Below are 20570 nucleotides of genomic sequence, written 5' to 3' on the forward strand. Positions count from 1 at the left end.
CAGATATTATATATGTATATTCTAGGAACATTCGGGTACATTGTTATCTGAGCATACATTCTGTACTTATGTTTAGTGTAGTCTATAGTATTATGTAATATCACTTACTAGTTTGTCTTCCTATCAAAGGTTCAAGCCAACGTGGAGAAGGCTCTCAACCTATTTGGGCAGCTGCTCAACAAGAAGCATTTCCTCCTGACCTTCATCCGCACTCTGGAGGCGCAGCGCAGCTTCTCCATGCGGGATCGAGGAAACGTAGCCTCCTTAATCATGACAGCATTGCAGGGCGAGATGGAATACGCCACCGGTGTCCTAAAACAACTCCTCTCCGACCTGATCGAGAAGAACCTCGAAAGCAAGAACCATCCGAAACTGCTGCTGAGGAGGTGAGTTCATATCGCACAGTCTTAGTCTGATTTTATGGCTCACAGCGTAGTTACAGACCTCTCCGTACAGCATGTTGGTGGTGGACCCTTGCTTGGGACCAACGTCGTTACCTGTTAATTGCCAGATCTGGGTACTGCTATAAATATCTGTATGTCTGTTTAGCGTTTATCAATGCAATTTAATGTGACAATGTTAGATATATTTAGTTTTTCACAAATATGCCCTAGCACAGTTAGGTTTGTTTTTGACATGTTTTGTATGAAAGTGTTTAATACAACCTTAGAGGAACATCATCATCATTTATTTATATAGCGCCAACATATTCTGTAGCGCTTTACAATTGGGGACAAACATAATAAACTAATAAACAAACTGGGTAAAACAGACAAAGAGGTGAGAAGGCCCTGCTCGCAAGCTTACAATCTATGGAACACTGGTCTAATCCTGTGATACTTTGTATAAAATGAGGGGAGTGGGAGACACATGTTATATCTTCCTCATTAACTTAGGAGTTTTCTTTTGAGCGGTTAGTCTGAGTTTTGGGGCCTTTCTTTTATATTACAAAGTCATTATGGATTAAAGAAAAAAAAAATGTCAATAACAAAACGACAAAGGTCATCAGCACTGAAAGAGATAATTACAGTATGAGAGTATTATTGAACCCTGTTCCAGTTTAATATGGGATAGAGGAAAATTCCGAGAAGAAATCGTTTCGGATCGATGTCCCGACATCGCAGTATTAGTCATTTAGAAATCGCCTATGTTTATAGAAAGCTGAAAAAAATGTAGCGTCTACTGAGCCTTAAAGGGGAACTCCAGCTTCAAATTTATATTCTAGGCCAGTCCTCAGGTACCCCTGACAGTGCATGTTTTCCATATCTCCTTGCTGGAGCACAGGTGGAATCATTACTGACTGACATATAATTATACCACCTGTGGATCTGTTACAATGTGTCAGTCAGTAATGAATACACCTCTGCTCCAACAAGGAGATATGGAAAACCTGCACTGTTAGGGGTCCCTGAGGACCGAGTTTGGGAAACACTGTTCTAGGCAGACTTATACGATGGCCGTTGTCCTTGTAAATGAAACCGATAAGCTCAGATCTGTTACGGAGTGGCTGGATGTCTCCACGTGGCCCATCGGGCGAGAGACTGCAGGTCCCTGAGATGACGTCCCCATCACTCGTCCCATCCCGTACCCTGAGCACAATGCTCCACACATGCGAAGAAGATGATTAAAAAGGTGTCTGAAAGAAATCAATCCCCACACAGAGGCAGCGCTGAAAGAAGAATTAAACACAATCAAATCGATTTCCGAATGCAAAAAGCAGAGGTTCTACTAAAAAATACATTATCTTCATTAATTCAATATCTTCCCATCCTCTTTCTATTGATCACAGGCCCGGTGACATAAATTGCACTTCAAGGCTCTGTGACCGTCGGCTTTGGCTGTAAATGAAGCTCTTAATGCTTATTTATTGCTTTCTTTCTACCTATCTGTGTCAGCTCCTTACAGAGCAGCTGAAACCAGTCATCTGAATGCAGGAATATAACATTGTGCTCCTCGGTACATTCCTATGCAGCGATGATCAGTAGGATAATAATACACATTCACTTAGTAATTCTAGCTTATAGTGTAAGGGTACGGTGGTGTTATCCATAGGACTTTGTTAATACGTGCAACAATTGTTGTTTTGTGTATGCAGTGTTTTAATGTGTTCTCAGCATGGAAATCCCAAAACCTAGGTAGGCCATGTCTAACAGCGATATAACCGATTTATGCCACCTCTCAGGGCACTGATGCCCTGCCAGCGTGGTATAACGTAGCTGGGTACAGATGCTTTGATACAATGTTCTGCACCTTTTGGTGCAGAAAAACCAACTCTGATCCAAACCCCGATTATAAGAAATTGTTTGTTTTTGTCCAACCAATATCAGTCTGAGTGTGTGTAGTACTGAGCTTCCTCGAAGCTTCTGGCAGACAGAAATCTTTGAAAGTGTAGATATCATTGATCATCTCACATCAGCGCAATACTGATAATTGTTTGACAATCGTGTGTACTGACCTTAAAAACACATGTCGCCAAATTTTAGGAGTAATGGGTATGTGAAAACTATTTTGAAAATTAAAAAGCAATTGCTTTGGTTTGATTTATGTTATGTATTTATGAATATTTGGAACAGACCGGTAGTTCTGATCATGTTTAATTCCTTCACTTTTGCTTTTACTGCTGGGAGTTTTTGCCGAGTACCTACTACTCTTTCTATAGAACTATGTACTATAAATTCTGTAACATCCCTCCTACTCACCAATTTAGGATGATGTCCCCTTGTTCTAGTACTTTCCTGATTTTTCTTTTTAATATTCATTTTGTGAACCCTCGCCCCCTCAATCAACGTTCTCTTCTTTTCTCCAAAATGTACAAATTTGGATTAGATTTGTACATTAAACCCTGCACGGTTCTTGTAATCCTTCTTTGGATCTTCTATTTTGTCAATACCTTTCTGAAGGGGAGTTCTCAAAAACTGAACACGGTACTTTTTAAGCAAAGGCTAATTAAAGCTTGAGAAATTGGGATCAAGAGCTTTCTCCTTCCACCGCTGATCTATAAGCAGCCAAGAATTCTGCCAGCCTTATTTCTGCATGTTAATCTAGATATACCATTCTCTTTTACAGTGGTAAAAAGATCAGAATGTTGTAACATTGGTTTGACCTAAAAGAACACAAAGCTGGGTACACACCAGTGTAATCTTACTGCAGATGTGATTTCTGTAACGATTTCGCCAACGACTGAATGTCCCGATGATCATGCAGATTCCTGTCTACACAAGTTACCTTCAGATCTGTGATCTTCATCTCTCATAACTATCTGCTAAAAAGATGGTGACTCTGTACACTGTACAGATATCTGCCTGCACTGCTGGTAGTGAGTGCGTGCACACTGCCACATTCGCCCAACATCGTTCCATTGATGGCCGTGATTTTTAGGAAGTTTATAAAACCAAATCAAACGATACGTTGGTGGTACATGATGGTGGGAGCGTACACACTCTTGCAATATCTGACCAAACGGTGGTTTATCGTGTGATTGGCATGATAATTGCATAGATGTGTACCCAGCTTAATACTCAGACTACAGAGGAGTATTGTAGCTAATGAGCTACATTCAAATATTTTTCTAGGTTTAACAAGTCCTCCTGCACGGGAATATTTACAGATAGCGTCGCGCTCAGCTTGTCCTGTTTCAGGAAGAATGTGGTATAAATTTGAACATGTAATTATCCTCTTTGACATTGTCCTGATTCTGGTTGGTTGGAGTTTGGACAGTTGTCCTCACTTGTATCTTTGCTTCGGGTAGTCTTTGAGGACACATATGGGTCTCTGATGAGTCAGGCTTCTCCTTATCTGTTTACAGTCTGAGAGATCCCGGTGTTCCTGTCTTTTCCGCAGTTCTTCCCATCTGTTCTGCATCTTCATGTCCTGGCTCCAGCGCCAACAGTGTCCTGGCAGTTTTATTGGAGTGTTTTCTCAGTGTCTCCTGGTGGCTTTCTCTCTCTGTACATATAGACCATTAGATATAGTGCAAAGGAACGCTCACAGATTGTAACCTTCTGCCCATCTGCATTTGATTAGGTGAAAACCTTCAATTCTGTAGCTCAGAAATCCCAGCACCGGAGCACATCCTATTTCTTTGGCCTTGGTGGGAATGTTATTGACAATGTTTTGTATTTCCCCATTTGATTGCAGAAATTATAGACTAGAAGTTGTGTATTTGAGATTTTATTGCAAAATCAAGAAACTTGTGTAACATATATTTAGTGCATTTGCACATCATGCAAACTTTATTTTCAGCTGCACATATCGAACAATTGCACTTGAAGTGGCGGATCAGGGATGGTCACATAAAGTATAATATGGGCATGGAGACGCAATTAGCCAGATGTATTTAGGGTTACAGTCGCATCTGAAAAGTGTATTTTTTGCACCTACAGAAAGTAGGTGCAGGTTCTATGTTTGCTATAAAAGAACTGCCTTCCGTCTGGGTTACATCCTTATAGATTTGAGGTGCCCTAAGCATAATGCAGCTATAAGTGTAAGAAAATGTATTTAACTTGTGTCCATGAACCCTAAATCACCCCTTTTGTCTGTAATGAAGTCCTCACATAGACCATACCTTCCCAGTATTGCTGCTTTGGGGATGGGAACACCCTGGATATGGTGTCTGACACTGGGATGTCATTGCCTGGTTTGTATCGTACTGATAAGTCCTATTTCTGTCATCTCCGCCTCATCCTTTGTATGTGTGGTGTAGCCCCCACCAGCGGTCTGTGGTTTGTTTCGTACACCCCGTATTTCTCACATCACCCACTATAGGCATCATGTCTTTGTCTCTGTGTGTTGGGGCCACGTCTTCTTGGGTATATCCCATAGTGGTTTACATCCACTTGAATTACGGCACCTTTTTTGATAACCAAGTAACAAAATAAGGGTCCTGTTTTCTTGGTTATGAACGTTAGAATCCCAAATCTATTCAGTGTCCTTTTTAGAGGTCTGAAAAGGCCCAATGTGTTATTCCCTTATGCAATGTAACTAAAGAGTCTTATCTAGTATATACTCTACCTCTTCCCGGGTTGTTGCTTCTGGGTTTTAGTTTTTCCTTTTGTATCCCTCCTGTAAGATTCATAGGTGCTCTAGGTGGGCGGTAACTGCTCCCCCCACAGGTTGCACTTTGATGGAGCACGTTCCGGTTTGCTGCAGTTGTGACGTTTTTGTTGCTGGGCAACCTTCATTGTAATGTTTGTGTCCACGATTTCTTCTTACTTTGTGCATCCTACAACAGCATGTACTTCCTGTGATGCACCCTCCAGCACTTTGATATTGACTTTTGCGGAGTTATTTTTCATGCAACTCTTCGGTCCCCGTTAATGTGCAATCTGTAAGGAGATCATCTGTCTCTGAGCAGGCCGCTCTGTGCAGTCAGTTTTAGCTGTGTTAGACACTTTTCTATTGACTCATCTAACGTTTGATGTCTTTCATACGACAACTGTATAAAGACGTTTTTGCTTGGGATGCAGTATGTTTCACATTAGTCTATTAAAGGTCTGGTTCCTCTTTGCTGCAGACAGCTCTGTACTATACAGGACTCTGTCTGCATCAGGACCTGCACATTCCATCATTCCCAGTCCTCGGTGTCCCAGTGTCTAGATCCAATGGAGCTGCCGTGCCTTCCTGCGTGACTCTCTATATTACATCGGTGCATCCATAATACAGCAACTACTGGCAAATAAAATGACTCTCTAAATCTACTACACCAAAGTAAGGGAGCCCTAGAGGCTCAAATACCAAACTAGAGTATATAGAATGGAATCGTTTACCAATACAACGTAATGTGTGTGATAACTTAGAACCAATGTCATCGCTGCCATATTATTAGCATAGTTACCTACACTGCCAGATTAAAGTGAGACCACCTGGACTCCTGGTATAGCAGGCAATTCTCCCATAAGGGCCGCAGCTGCTTACAAGGCGGGAGGTAACGCGCTGTTATGATGTCAATCTCGCCATGAAGCCATAATGACACGTTTGCATCATCACGCCGTTGTCCACCAGTTTTCTTCATACTTGCTTCCTGGAAGCCAGCTATGATACGTAAGCGAGTATAGTTCTTGGACCCTCTTTCTGTTTGTTCCTCCTGGTTGCGTCCAACACACTGAGAATGTTTTACTGTAGAATTCCCGGTATATTGGATGCTTGTCCAGTAGATACATTGCAGCCATTGAAATAGAGAGTACACAGAGAGTTCAGGATTAATGCACCCAGATATATGATGGAATAGTCCTTAGTCCATTAGCGCAGAGAGGCACTGCCATGTCTGACCGTGGTACAACGTGATGCTTAACCACTTCAGTGCCACAGGTCCCCCAGGAGCAGAAGGATTAAGCTCTGTGATCTGAGCCCATTCCATTTAATGGTGCATGAATGCATCTGATTATAGTGCTTCCTGGCTGGTTGGAGTCCTCTCCCCCTTTGATGTCTGCTTTCTTCATTGCTGTTACAAAACTATGGGCTGCAGTTTTTAGGCTCCCTGGGGCGGACTCAGGCGGAGAGAGGGAGAAAGAAGGTAATTTATACTGAGATCAATGAAGAAGCTGTTGGCTGCCTCTGGGTGGCTTGTTGTTGATTATTATAATTCCCACGTTTGCGCAATGCCAACGGTGAAAGTATCACAAACAGAGACAGGACGCGGGCCGGGTTCTAATCTTAGCACAGCGTGGGCCACTGGACTCTATTATATATCAAATAATAGTTCAGAAACGCAACTTCTGAATCATAGTCCGTTCTATAAAAATATTGTCTTATTTTATATTAAATCATATCCTAATTAAATTTATTATGTAATAAAGCCTGCATTTCTGTGCATATTTATTAAGTGTGATTATAAAGCTTCCTCAGCCTGAGGTAAACTGAGGCAGCCATTTTGTGGTCTGCACCCAAACACATGGAATAAATGTTATCCAATCACTAGCAACCAGTGACACCAATGAGGCACTCTATTGGCTGAGCCGATATTCATGTGCCTATAGCACATTTATTTAGTCACTAAGAACCAGTGACATGACTTTGGATGGACAGGCTGCACCCTCTTGAATATTGGTTCAGTCCACAAGATGGCTTCCTCCACTGTGCAGACAATAAGCGGAGACTTTAAAAGTTAATGTCAGTTTGAAGATGGTTAACGCAGCAATCCCTTGAAAAAAAAAAATATCAGGTGCGCTTCTTAACATCACTATTGCAGGCTACAAGAAGAATGTAGATGTTTTCCATTTCCTTTGGGTTTGTCTCTTCAGGCAGCTATTGATTTAGGATTCGGGGTTACCATGGAAACCACAGTCACATGATGTAGTGAGCAGAGAGGTTTTGGAGTGCCTCTCTGAGCTCTGTCTGCACTGTGACCTCCCCCTTGCCATCACACGACATGCCTCGAGCTGTGAGCCTGTGTAGAATAGGGGCTGTGTCTGGAAGCCATTTTTGTTTGCCACTAAGAGAGCTTTTGAAAATGACAAAATTACTTGGAGGATAGCTAATAAAAATAACAATATAAAAGGGTCTCAACTTGCTATTTAAAGCTGGGATTGTTGTTTTAAACAGGGACATCTTGGATATGAGAGTACCCTTGTTTTATTAATCTAGATGCCTCTATATTGTTTGCTTCCATATCACCTTTTAAATGTCTTTCTGAAAATCCTTATTTTTCCCCCCTCTCTTAGAACGGAGTCCGTAGCGGAGAAGATGCTCACAAACTGGTTCACATTTCTTCTCTACAAGTTCTTAAAGGTAAATTCTACTATATGTTATTTGTATATGACTGGAATGGTCAATGCTATAGCATATAGTTAGTGACCAGGATGTCTGAGGACTGTATTTAGTTTAGTCACGTTACTGGGAAGCAATCACATGAACCCACAGTATATAATGTATAGTTGCCATGTACTATATGACTAGACATGTATAGGTTTCCATACTTTCTCAGCACCCGCCATTCAGAAACTATAAGTTCTGTGGCAAATGTAATTTTTCTGTGCTCTCTGGTCCCCTGTTTCTGTATAACCTGTGATTTATACTACTGAAGAGACACATAACTACTCTAAGCTGATAGTGAGCAGTACAAAGGAAAACAGCAGATGGAATATTTCGGAACACGTTACATATGATCTCATACATTGATTGTTGCTTTGTACACAAGTATCCCAGGGAATGTTGCAGAAAAAGAACGATGAATCGAAACCTTTGCCAAAAACAAATTTTAATGTTTTAACAAAAAGTACAGAGAGTAATTTTGATCCGGAAAACAAAATGACATTTTCTAAAATGGGGGCTATATTGTAGGTGGGAATAAATAATAAAACACAAACAATCAAAATAAAATCAGCTTATTTTAAAAATAACAAAACACGTTGGCAAACAGAGGAAAGTCTTCTGCGATCACCCTTCCAGTTACTCCTGTGTAAGCCCTCTGCCCCGATCTTCCCCTCCCCCCCCCCACCCCTCCTGGGTTCTGCTTATCGTAGCAGTATTGTCAGACCTCACGTTGCTTCATTCCTTATATTTAAAATATTACCCCCCCCCCCTATGTACTGCAGCTTTTCACCATTTCCAGAGCACAAACCTCCTCTCACCTTAGTACTTTTCTTGTTCCGAAATACGCTCTCTCCACCCCTACCCTGACTGAGAGATTGACAGTTAATATTAATCTGAGTGTTTCAAAGCTCTCAGCTCTTTAGTAAAGGCTGGAAGTGCCCATTTAATCTGCAGTAAGCTGGTAAAAGCTCTGCAAACTCTGAGGACATGCTTAATATGTACACCTACCTGCTCATTATGTGCTCTTTATATAACACACTGATACAGCTTGGCGTCCCCCTCCAATTCTTCCGCTGGGCAGTGGATGGAGAATCCAGGCAGGACGCGAACACTCCTTCCCCGAAAGTGCCAACTTTGCATATTTTACCTGCGACTGTGCTGCCAAATTAGCCTAGGCTGTAATTATGGTGCTGCGGTATAGTGCTAAGTCTGCCTTTCCTGTCCTTATGACCCAGTAGTCTATGCCCAGACTGAGTCATAGGTGTTTTCAGCATTGCCGGGGATAATCGGATATGATATAAAACAAGGAGGACTGGGCCGGCTGTGAGTCTAAGGTCGTCTTGCGTCCAATAAGCATTTTTGGGTATGAATTAGTTTGCAGGTAGACCTGTGTTTTTTGGTTATCACAAATTGCACTTTAGCTAGTTCTCTCGGGCTGGATTCCTGACTACTGTCCAGCAGTCAGACAATCAAAGTGTAATACCGATTCTCATTAACCCTTTCACTGACGCACCGCAAGTCAGTTCCTATTATTGCAGGGTCACCTATAGTGTTTGCAGGTTAGAGGTTGTTTGTCCTTCAACGCTTCCTAGTCTCTAGAGTAGAGGTTTACACATTATTAAATGTGGGATCCCTATTTATTTTCAGTACTTCATTGTCCCCCAAAGCACACAATCCAAGTTACTGATCCCATCTGACTCTTGTCACCTCTCTCCCATCTATACTGATCTGTACAAGCTTGGAAACCTGTAATAAACCTTGGTACCGTGTAACCCTGAAATACGTCTTTTAGAGAAAACAACCATAGCCCACGCCGGTGCTGACCTATAACTCCTGTCATTCTCCTGTAGTGCGGACACCGGTCCTGAGCGTTGCACGCACACTGCCAAGCACAGTAAAACTCAGATTTTGCTCAGTGTTGTTGTTGCTGCTGCCCGTGGCATTGTCAGTCATTTGTGTAAAGGTCGCCTGGTGGTGACAAGGCAACAGAACTGGCTTCAGACTAAATGTCACTGCCGGCTCACACATGAGCTAACGCTACCTGCTGTGCATGCTCCTGCCACAATCGTTGGCCACCTTTTAGGTTTAGTACAGTTTTGCGCCAACCCCCAGGAGTTGTAAAATCCCAGATCCTATTACCCGCAGCTGGGAGGCTTTTGCAAGTATCGATCTCCATTTCTGCAACAACCTTTCCGTCTCTTTCATCCTTATTACGAACACAAAATAGTTTTTTTTTTTCTTCACTGTAACTTACGACCAGATGTTTAATTGTCTGACTGTTCTGGGCAGTAGAGATTTTGGCATATACACAAGGAGAGCAATGTAACGACTCTCTGCTATCGGCAATAAAATATGGAGCTTGCAGAATATATATATATATTTATCCCTAGCCTCTCTGCCTTTTGCATCTCAGGGCTCGGGTAGTTATTTATCAGAAGCTTAATGAGACATTCCTTGCAAAGCGAGGAAGAGAGACGGGGGAAAAAATACTCTGAAGTTGAAAAACGCACAGTATTAGTTGCCTGATGAGCTAAATCTTGTCAATAATGCTCTTCCCACATTTGCAGCTTTCTGCTTGGAAATGCCGGAGTGTCTCCTAGTTCTGTCACACTGCGCTCCTAAAATGCAGCTGGGTAACTTGTACACGAAAGAGTGACAGAGAATTGTGTCCTCTGAGTCTATGGTCACTATCAAAAGACCTGAATCCATCTCCCCATATACTGTAATTCCCCATAACACATGCAAAGGTCATTGGTGAGAAAACACAAACTGTGCAGTAGAGTTTTTAATAAAATATTGTTTCTGAGGAGGTTAGGAACACAAATCCTTTGATTACCCCCTTGTATTCATCCCTTTATGCAAGACAGAAGTTGTGTAGAGATATCCCACATCGTTATTCAGCTGATTTCATGCTAACGCCCACATCTCGCCCTCTAATGTACAGATGTCTCCTTATACAATGTAGGACACATCTAATAGTAGCCACTGAAAAGTGGAAGCACTATAAAGGATCTGAGTGTTGGCTGGCCAGACACAACAAATCCCTCTAGATGGTTAATCCGCCAATCTTAGAGCTAGTGTCCCAAAAAATCCTGCCACCTCTTTATCTCCAGAACCCATTAATTACCCACACTGTGTCCAGGCACAGCCTGCTCCTCTCACATCCTCCACATCGCCGTCCCAAGCTGAATTAATGAAGCTAGGTTTGCAAATGAACCATAATTTCAAAGACAAGCGCGTTGTCGGAAGGTCTGGGGATGATGTATGCCTGCTCCTGCTCGTTAGCAGCTGTCTCTTTAATTACTGCAGATGCTAACGAGATGCTAACAGCATATGGTGACAAGGAAGCACTTACACTTTTGCACCAAAGCAGATCTGTACGTGAAAGGGAGACGGTGCCCAAGTGTCAGTAATCTGGATGGACCAATGGCGGAATCTCATCTTCTTCGGGACTTGTTTTGTTTTTCTTAACGGCTTAAACCCTTTCACTGCCAGAGCTGCCCGCGACCTATTGTGTGCTCTTAAAGCCGCTTAGTGTTTGGTAATTGTCGCACAAGAGGAAGACATCCATTGTGAGAGCTGGTCCTTCGCTATTTCTTGGTTGGTTGTTGAATTATGTTTGGCATTAACCCTTTCTGCACATAAAACTTTTAGTGGCAACTTTTTGGTGTCAGTTCCCCTCCCTTCACATTTAAAAATAAAACACAAAAAAACAGGACAAGGTAGTTTGTGATCAAACGTGGTGAGAGAGAACATAAAGATATAGGTGATGTATAACTTTCAAACCCAACATTCTAAGATTATAAACAATATCTTTAGTTGTAGTGTTTACCTAACAACACACAATTGGTCACATGGAATGGTCACTACATATTGTCGGTACGATGCTTATGTACATTCTCCCTGTAAATATACTATATCCACTTGTAAGTTGCAGCCTCTTGGCGACAGGAATTTGTTCCCCTAATGTGTGTGTATATGTGTAATGCGTCTCCGAGCCCGACGCTCACTGTCACTTTGTTCCCTCCGGTCTCAGGAATGTGCCGGTGAGCCGCTCTTCATGTTGTACTGCGCTATCAAGCAACAGATGGAGAAGGGGCCGATTGACGCCATCACAGGAGAAGCGCGGTACTCCCTGAGCGAGGACAAGCTGATCCGCCAGCAGATCGACTACAAGATGCTGGTTAGTTCACCAGAGCGCCGTTAGGAACCAAGCATGGTTTCTCAATATTTGCAGGGCTGGTGCAGTTTGACAGATTTTTGAAATTGTTATAAGTAATATGACATCATCACATTAAGTCTAACATTTTACTTAAAAAAAATTAAAAAAAATCCAAATGTATCATCACTGCAATGTTTTTATTAATGATTGTTTCTTATAACGGTCTTTGACATAAGTACGATTGTCCAAGTTGAGCCTCACGTCCCCTGCCAGCATTTTGCTAATGAAAAGTACAGGAGGAGTAATGTACCAGGTCCTTATTTAAGGATCTCAGTTGGACAATGCTGTGCTAAATACCGGGGACAAATAGGAAAACTGCCTGTCCCCCATGTTTACAACTGAGCTTCACTGTACCAAAGCCGGACAGATTTGTGCAGACAGCCTGGTCATTGTTACAGGCCAGATATTGCACTGTGTGCAGCTCCATCCTCACAGATCAAAATCTGATGCAGTCGGATCAGAATTGATCTGCCAGGACCGTAAACTGGGCGGCTGATGGTCACCAGAGACGAGCCTGGTCCGCGGGATTACATATCAGTGTGATCCGGTCACTCAGTGCGGTGTCTGAATGGTCAGATCCGTGACGTTCAGCCTCCCACGTCCCTTCTGCCCCAACATACGTCTCTGCTGTGTGTTTCCAGCTTAAGATATTCATGAGTCCTCGTCAAACCCAGATATCAGACACCCCCCCACTTTAGAACCAATTAGTACAGAGCCGTTTGTTTTTTCATTGGTCTTTTTTTTTTCTCTCTCCCCCCATCTTCTCTCTTCCTCTTCTGTGTGTCTCACTATACTGGCTTGCCTAATAATGGATTGAAGAATTGTGCCGATGACGTTGGGTTGAGCGACGAGTCATGTAGCCGCTCGCCTCAAGTAAGTTCAGTCGCAGCGCTTTGCGCCCCTCCCCCTCCCCAGACCTTTGCTCTCTGGCGGGTAAGGGGGTTAACGTCTATGGCTGGATCCTTCAATCCATTTCACACTTTCCTCTGTCTTTTTATTTACTGTCTAACACCGGTTCTCTGGGGGCTGTGGTTCTTCGGCTGTTGTTAAACTAGAGATTCCCAGTGTGCTCCGTCAAGACAGCTGGGAATTGTAGTTCAACAGCCAGAGCACGATGGCTCGCTGGCCTCAGGACTGTAGACTTGAACCTCCAGGTCTCGGCACCGTTTTAATGGCGCATGATGGCGTGGAGAGAATATGGCACTAAGTTCAAATAAACTTTATACATCTAAATAATTCAGCAGTTTTATTGCAGTTCCTAATAACTCTCCTGTCGCCTATCTAATTTTGACACTAAATCTTCACTGGCCTTGTTTTTCCCAGCATGTCCATGTTTTCTGGATATCCCTAAAGGTGATTCAGTCTAATTGGCTTATGCCATGCAGTGATATGCAGACATCTTTGTTTAGGGTTGTGAATCTCTGCACTATATATTCTTTCAGCCGGCAAACGAGTTTAACGAGTATCAATAACAAAACTACATCTGTACTCTGCACCTGTGTTCCTGTTTCCTGAGGGCAATTATCCTTATTAAAGTCATAAATTCTGTAACAAAAACATAGAATCATTTAATTAGTTGATTTTTGAGGTCGCACCAAACTCCCAGCCGTTCACAGTCTCCTGTCACAATGAAATTCTTTTCAGACGCTGAATTGCGTGAACCCGGAGAACGAGAACGCCCCCGAAATTCCGGTCAAGGTGCTGAACTGCGACACCATAACCCAGGTGAAGGAGAAGCTGCTGGACGCGGTGTACAAAGGGGTCCCCTATTCCCAGAGACCCAAAGCTGGGGACATGGACCTTGGTAAGAGATTTCTGGAGTTCTGGGCATCTGTCGCGCCCGCAGTGTAAGATCAGAGTTCTCACCCGTCCTTTCTTTTATCAGAGTGGCGGCAGGGCAGAATGGCCAGGATTATACTGCAAGACGAGGACGTAACCACCAAAATAGACAACGACTGGAAACGCCTCAACACTCTGGCGCATTATCAGGTTGGTGGCCATATTGCAGAGATTTAGTCTTCATGCCTGGTTTTGTGGAGCGGTCCACGGCCTGGTCTGTAGAACTGGTGTATATTTACGTGCACTCTGTGTTTGCGGTCCTGTTGGTACAGGTTATTGACGGATCTTCCGTTGCGCTGGTGCCCAAACAGAACTCCGCTTACAACATCTCCAACTCGTCAACGTTTACAAAGTCTCTCAGTAGATACGGTGAGTAAACCCGTCCCACAGAGTGTAGTATTCTTTATTTTCCCTGATTTAAAATGAATATGTTGTGGTATCTGATTGCTTTGGTTTACAGCCCCTTTTCTGCAGCCATTTGTTTTAATTGTGCACCCATTTTTCTGCCTAATTCTAAATCTACTTTCCCCTCTTTTCAAATGGACGCACATTTCATTTCTTGTTTTCCTAGATCCACTCATGTTTTCATCCACCTATCAATAAAGAGCGCTGTGATTGGCCGATAGTTTGCCGTTCTATGATTTACATGCTCGGCATGAAGGCAGTAGCTGTATGCTTCAGCCATACAAAGATCCTAGTGATTTCTTTTCTCCTCCTGTCCGGTCCGTGGGATGCTATTGTCTGTGATCTTTGTTTATTTTCTAATAAAGGACTGTCTAGAGGTCAAGCAAATATCCTCCTTTTAGCAACTAATTAAAGCCGCAGAACCCAGCTCAAATCAAAGGGAATTGATAGCGATGCTAAAATTAATTATCGCACATAATTGGCTTTGAAATGTCAGCGGCGGAACGAGCGTCTGCCTACAGCTCCTCAATTTGCATTGTAGGTGTCTTTTAGAAAGGAGGGGGGGGAATCGGCATAGAAATGAAACATTATTCTCCAAAGCTTTGGGGAAATGTTCAATAAACGGATGTAAGGCTTTGGTAGAAGCGTCTTTGAAGGCTGGTTTCTGGTGACTGGATAGAGATGTTTAACCGGTTCCTCTCCAGGTTCCTGCATTGCGTTGTCTATCTAAAATGTACCCGTAGTCCGTACGCACTATAAGTTGCCATATTGTGGTCGGATATTAATGAGAACGCATCAATCCACTGGGGGCTAACTCCTTGGGCTTTCATAAGCTGAATATTGGTTCGGCCTCAACAACGGCTGCCTTCTTAATGCAGATTTCGGGGTTTTGGCTTTAAGTCATAAGCTGTGCATTACATGACTTATTTCTGCAGTTACTCGTACGAAAACCATTTTCCCTCAGATGTGGTCATGGGCTGTAAGCTAAGTAGATGATAATAGATAAAAAGTGGGATAGATGAAATGGAAAATGAGGACTAGATACTGCAGGCATGCGGTTACTCAAAAATTTGTGAGTGATTGATGGAACGTGATGAGGAGACGACGGGGATTGTGATTATTATAATGTGTTACCGGCAGCGAAGAGATCTGTAGACACTTCATATAAATTAGTACAAGAAGCTGCAATCTCTCCTCTGTGAAATGATTTCTCGTTGACTTCCCTCTGAACTCTTCCCGCAGAGAGCATGTTACGTACGGCCTCCAGCCCCGACAGCCTGCGCTCCCGCACCCCTATGATCACCCCCGATTTGGAGAGTGGCACGAAGCTCTGGCATCTAGTTAAGAACCACGATCACTTGGACCAGCGTGAAGGCGACCGGGGGAGCAAGATGGTGTCTGAAATCTATCTTACCCGCTTGTTGGCCACCAAGGTGAGCATCTAGATGTACATATTAGTTATCATTATCTTAAACTTACACCAGCGTTCTCACCCCTGCTCAGGGTGGGGGAACTTGTGTGATGTTCAACTTGTTAATTCACCAATGACTAGCTCCGTATAGCTTCCACATTCCAGCATGCTCAGCCCTCCGGCTTTCAAAGGGGCGGCACAGAAGGAGGGACACAGCGAACCCCCCTCAGCCGCGTGACCTCCCTGCACGGTGCAGAGGAAGTCATGTGATGCAGAAATTGGCTGCCCCGATCTGATAAATTCTAGAGCCTTTATCTGTTGCCCACGGCCGGCCTACACAATCTGAAGGTTCCCCCAGCGTGATCAGAGTACGAGGGGGCTGTCATTTAATGTGCCAGTAGAGACAACCCCCTCCCCCCAGGCAGCTTACGTTCAGGAGATGTCCAAAGGTGGCATTTAAACCTCAAGGAGCAATAAGATTATGGACGGACATCTGCTAGGGCTAAATGTTTGTTACAGAAACACGCCACCCTTTGTGGTATAGTTGACTTTGGGGGTAACTTGTGTAGATCTTCATGTGAATGGCAAGTCTAGCATGGGGCCTTCCTCCAGAGGGCACAGGGTATTTAGCTGGGTACTTTCAGTTTTTACACACAGACCCCGATCTTAAAGGTTGCTGAGCACAATTTTTTTTTTATTTTTATTCCAACTTGGTTGTTGACAAAGCAAAACCGGACCCCTGTTTCCTGCTAATTCAGAGCACATTCCCCATGGCGTGTACTCAATGGCAGTGATTGGCGTAGTAATTTAGCTGCCTCTCTGCATCAGCAAAAGGATGTCCGGGGGGAGGTTTGGGCTTTGCAGCAGCGATCGATGGGTTATGACACAAATTAACCACTATTGTTTTGTAATGGCTGCGTAAAGAGGAATTTATAATAAGTTCTTCATTAAACCCCCACCAATTGTTAAGAAAACTCGCATTAATTGTGGTAGATTTAAATATCCCTGTGTTATTTATACCCCTATATATGTATATGCACACGTCTATGCTCCGGTTAGGAAGATATATATTTATTTAACAGAGTGCAGTATTTATGACTTGCTTATGGATATTAATGGCTATAGGAAAGATTAATTCTTCTTTTAATGAGCTTTTCTACGGACTCTGAACCTTCAGCAAATCTTTCCCGCTACATAACATCTCCGCTAGTGTAATAACTTCTAATTCTATGGGGGATCTGCTGCGAGAACAACAAAATTAATTGCAAATGCAAGGAGGAAATATTTAGGCATTTCCTGAAGGATCCGCGTCGTATTTGTAGGGTTCCTAAAGGAAATAATTAGATTTATTCCCGATCATGACACGTTTTTCTGATGCATTTTATCTCTGTGAAGGATAATAACGCAGAACCCTTGTTGTTTTCATACCCGAGGACAGACGACTGATCTGAACTCAGGGATGATATTGCATGTTCTTAGAACATTACATTAGAACTCTTTTTAGAGACTTAGAAATATGCAAATTTAACCAGCTAGCCCCAATCAAAATCTCACCGAAAAAGGTTTAGCTTCTTTTTATTTTGTCTTTCTAAATAAAGATGAGATATGGGAACTGACTGCTGGATCTGTGAGAAGCTTGTGGTCAGCGGTCACCAATAAAACATGGAGGCAGACATTTTGTAGGGCGGAGCCAATATTCATAAGATGAATTCTATTAAAACGCATTGTTCCCCTGTGATGTTACTGGTTCCTAATGAGTGAACAGGTGCATTCTACAATGACTAATGCTCTAAAATGTGCACCGTAATGAAAGTGAGACACACAGGGGTTACAGAGTAACACCACTCACAGCAACCAATCAGATTCTAGCTATCATTTTATAGAATGTACTAGATGATAGCTAGAATCTGATTGGTTGCTATAGACAACACCTCCACTTTGTAGGTTTGATAAATCTATCCCCATAGAGTTTACTGCACAGATCCCACAAATAACCAGCTCCGTCCTCTCCTGTGAATTCTGTCTTCTGAATATTCCTTGTTTCCCACCTCCAGGGCACCCTCCAAAAGTTTGTGGATGATTTGTTTGAGACCATATTCAGCACGGCACACCGCGGTAGCGCGTTGCCTCTCGCCATCAAGTACATGTTTGACTTCTTGGACGAGCAGGCGGATAAGCACCAGATCACAGACTACGATGTCCGGCACACTTGGAAGAGCAACTGGTAACTACGACTTTCTGTTTTATGTCTATATGAATCGCCAAGTCATAGAGCCACGTACAGATGTCATCATATATCTTACTGCATTTGTAAACGAGAGCTAGAGATAGGTAACCTGTGGCTTTCCAGCTGCTATGGTACTACAAGTGTCAGCATGCCTTGCCAGTGGCCTACTTCAGCTCTAAAGTAATCTTTGAACTTGGTGAAATCCCACTCATCTTGTCGCCCCCTTTGGAAGGGAGTTAGGTGTCTCTGGTCCTGTGATCTCCCGTCTCTCTGCGTATAATACAAGGTCAGGGGAAAGTTATTTTTGGATATCGAGAACTACTACTTCTCAGTTTGTCCTGGTTCCTCCTCGGGCAGAATCTCCCCTTGGATTCACCTTTACACAGGAGCTCACAGTAATGCAGCCAGGATTGTTCTGGCTGTGTGATTGCATCTCTCCAGCGTTCAAAGCTAGCGGGGCTTTCCTATGTATGACATCTGTAATGTGGCAGATAAATTGCTTCTGTATGGTTCAGTGGCTGCCAGCAATTAGCAATGGCGGCTGGGGAAATATATAGGAAGATGCTTAATGTACATTTCTTCCATTTGAGTTTTATATTTGCACTGTACCTACAAAATAGGTCTCCCTGCTTTTTTTTTTTTTTTAAGTTTAGCGTAATTCTATAGTTTAGAAAAAAAAGTGACTAACTCTACCACAACCTTCGTGGTGCCGTCAAAGTTCCTTTGATGAAAAGTCTGAAGAATTAATAATTTGTGTGTACACATTTCGGGAAAGAAGGGGTTCAGCTCTCTAAAGTTCTTCTGTTCATTCACCATTTTTACACTAACTCACTAGAAGAATTAAACTGTTTTTTTGTGTCTTGTTCATCTGTGTAATTGAAAAAAATATATTCATAGATGTTGGGTTGTAAATAGGGATTTATCCTTTTGGCACCCGCATTAACCCTTCTCATCTCTTAAGGATGTAGGTGCTAATGCTGCCATTTTTTCTTGGGGAACATTATGTTAATAAGGGGACACTGCAGATACATAGTGTCTTATAGCAATGTCAGTGTTGTATCCTCAGCCAGGGGTTGTATCCTTCTCCTATAAGTGTTACAGCTCAGCTGTGGAAGGGGCACTGTCTCCTGTATATAAAGTGGAATACCTGGAAGCCGGTGACATCACCACCATTGGGGGCTAACCTGCTTCCACCAATCAGCAGATTTATCAGCAGTTGGGAGAGCCGATTTGTCTCCGTGGACCGTTCCGGGAACATATTGCGGCTAATTTTATTTCCCGTCATAACCGTTCTCTTTCAAATTGGGTTTATGGCTCTGATATCACAGGCACCACCTGTGGACCTAAAGACTAAACTTCCTGCACCACTATGACCTGAGCAATGCCTTAATACAGCTATGACTTCTATCTTAGCACCTCTCTCTGCTCTTCCCTCCAGCCTACCCCTGAGATTCTGGGTGAATGTCATCAAGAACCCTCAGTTTGTGTTTGACATCCACAAGAACAGCATCACGGACGCCTGTCTCTCCGTGGTGGCCCAGACGTTCATGGATTCTTGTTCTACGTCGGAGCACAAGTTGGGCAAGGATTCGCCTAGTAATAAGCTGCTGTACGCCAAGGACATACCCAACTACAAGAGCTGGGTGGAGAGGTACGAGGATCCTAATAAACGCATCAATGGGGGTGTTGAAAGTGGTTTACAAATTGCTCACGGTCCTGGGATATAAATGACATTATGTAACACGGAACCTTTTCTCTGGTTTATTCAGGTATTATGCAGATATTGCCAAAATGCCGGTGATCAGCGACCAGGATATGAGCGCGTACCTGGCCGAGCAATCGCGGTTACATCTGAGCCAGTTTAACAGCATGAGCGCCCTGCACGAGATCTACTCCTATATCACCAAGTACAGAGACGAGGTGAGTGCGCTCAGCGACACAATGTATCATCGCTGCTTCCTGAGAGTTTCCTCCCAGAGTTCCGAGCTGGGAAAAGTGTGACATTTATTTTTAGCTGTATTAACACAGACATAATTCCCGTTATTAAGGTGATGATAATTGTATTGGTAATAATGAGACAGTGACAAGTGTTGTGACAGCAGATAAATGTGAGAAAGGGCAGCAAAGTGGGATGAACAAGGACATAAATAGTCAGTGTGCGTCTTACAGAGCAGACTCTACAAGTAGATTTAATTATTTTTTTTCATAAATAAGACACACCGGTGGATGGCAACACTAAACCTTAACACCATTACCTGCCCTTACTGATAGGGAAACTGTCATCTGGGCAACTATTTGATAGACCTTCCCCTGCACATGAGGTAATAAGTAACCTAAAGAAGAGAAGTAATGTATAATAGATAAATAATGCTAATAGTGTTCCAGGCTGTTGTTGGAACATAGAGAATTAAGACCTCAGCTCTGTTAAATTTGGAGCGTCAGGCAGGTTCTCTCGTAGGCTCAGCTTGTGATTGGTTCTCCCCCACCCCAAGTGTAACTTTAGGTACAGGTTGAGGAAATAACATTGTCTGAAACAAGTGGTCTCTTAGCCCTCTGGTGACCTCAGAAGACGAGTTATAATTATTTTACGGTCTCCAGAGACTCCATTACAAGAGATGCGAGTAGTAGACCCACTGTACCGATAATCCCCGGTCCAGTGCCCCTACCTTAATAGGCCCTGCGCTGTCTATTATACCTCTATGGCTATTTAAGGCCAT

At 43.0% G+C, this 20570-nt stretch overlaps 1 protein-coding gene and 1 long non-coding RNA gene across 2 annotated transcripts in view; one reads left to right on the forward strand and one right to left on the reverse strand.

The window, feature by feature from the left end:
- Window positions 1–20570, reverse strand: part of LOC142099786 (uncharacterized) — a 365154-nt gene that overhangs the window by 277599 nt on the left and 66985 nt on the right. The window lies entirely within an intron of this gene.
- PLXNA1 (plexin A1) overlaps window positions 1–20570 on the forward strand; it is a 195687-nt gene that overhangs the window by 170823 nt on the left and 4294 nt on the right. The window contains 11 exon segments of the mRNA XM_075183644.1: window positions 130–386; window positions 7659–7725; window positions 11786–11932; window positions 12791–12844; window positions 13616–13775; window positions 13857–13960; window positions 14083–14179; window positions 15458–15648; window positions 17681–17850; window positions 19292–19504; window positions 19623–19773. Of these exon segments, the coding sequence (XP_075039745.1) occupies window positions 130–386; window positions 7659–7725; window positions 11786–11932; window positions 12791–12844; window positions 13616–13775; window positions 13857–13960; window positions 14083–14179; window positions 15458–15648; window positions 17681–17850; window positions 19292–19504; window positions 19623–19773 (1611 nt within the window).

The sequence above is a fragment of the Mixophyes fleayi genome, chromosome 8 (genome assembly GCF_038048845.1).
Source record: "Mixophyes fleayi isolate aMixFle1 chromosome 8, aMixFle1.hap1, whole genome shotgun sequence".
NCBI lineage: Eukaryota > Metazoa > Chordata > Amphibia > Anura > Limnodynastidae > Mixophyes > Mixophyes fleayi.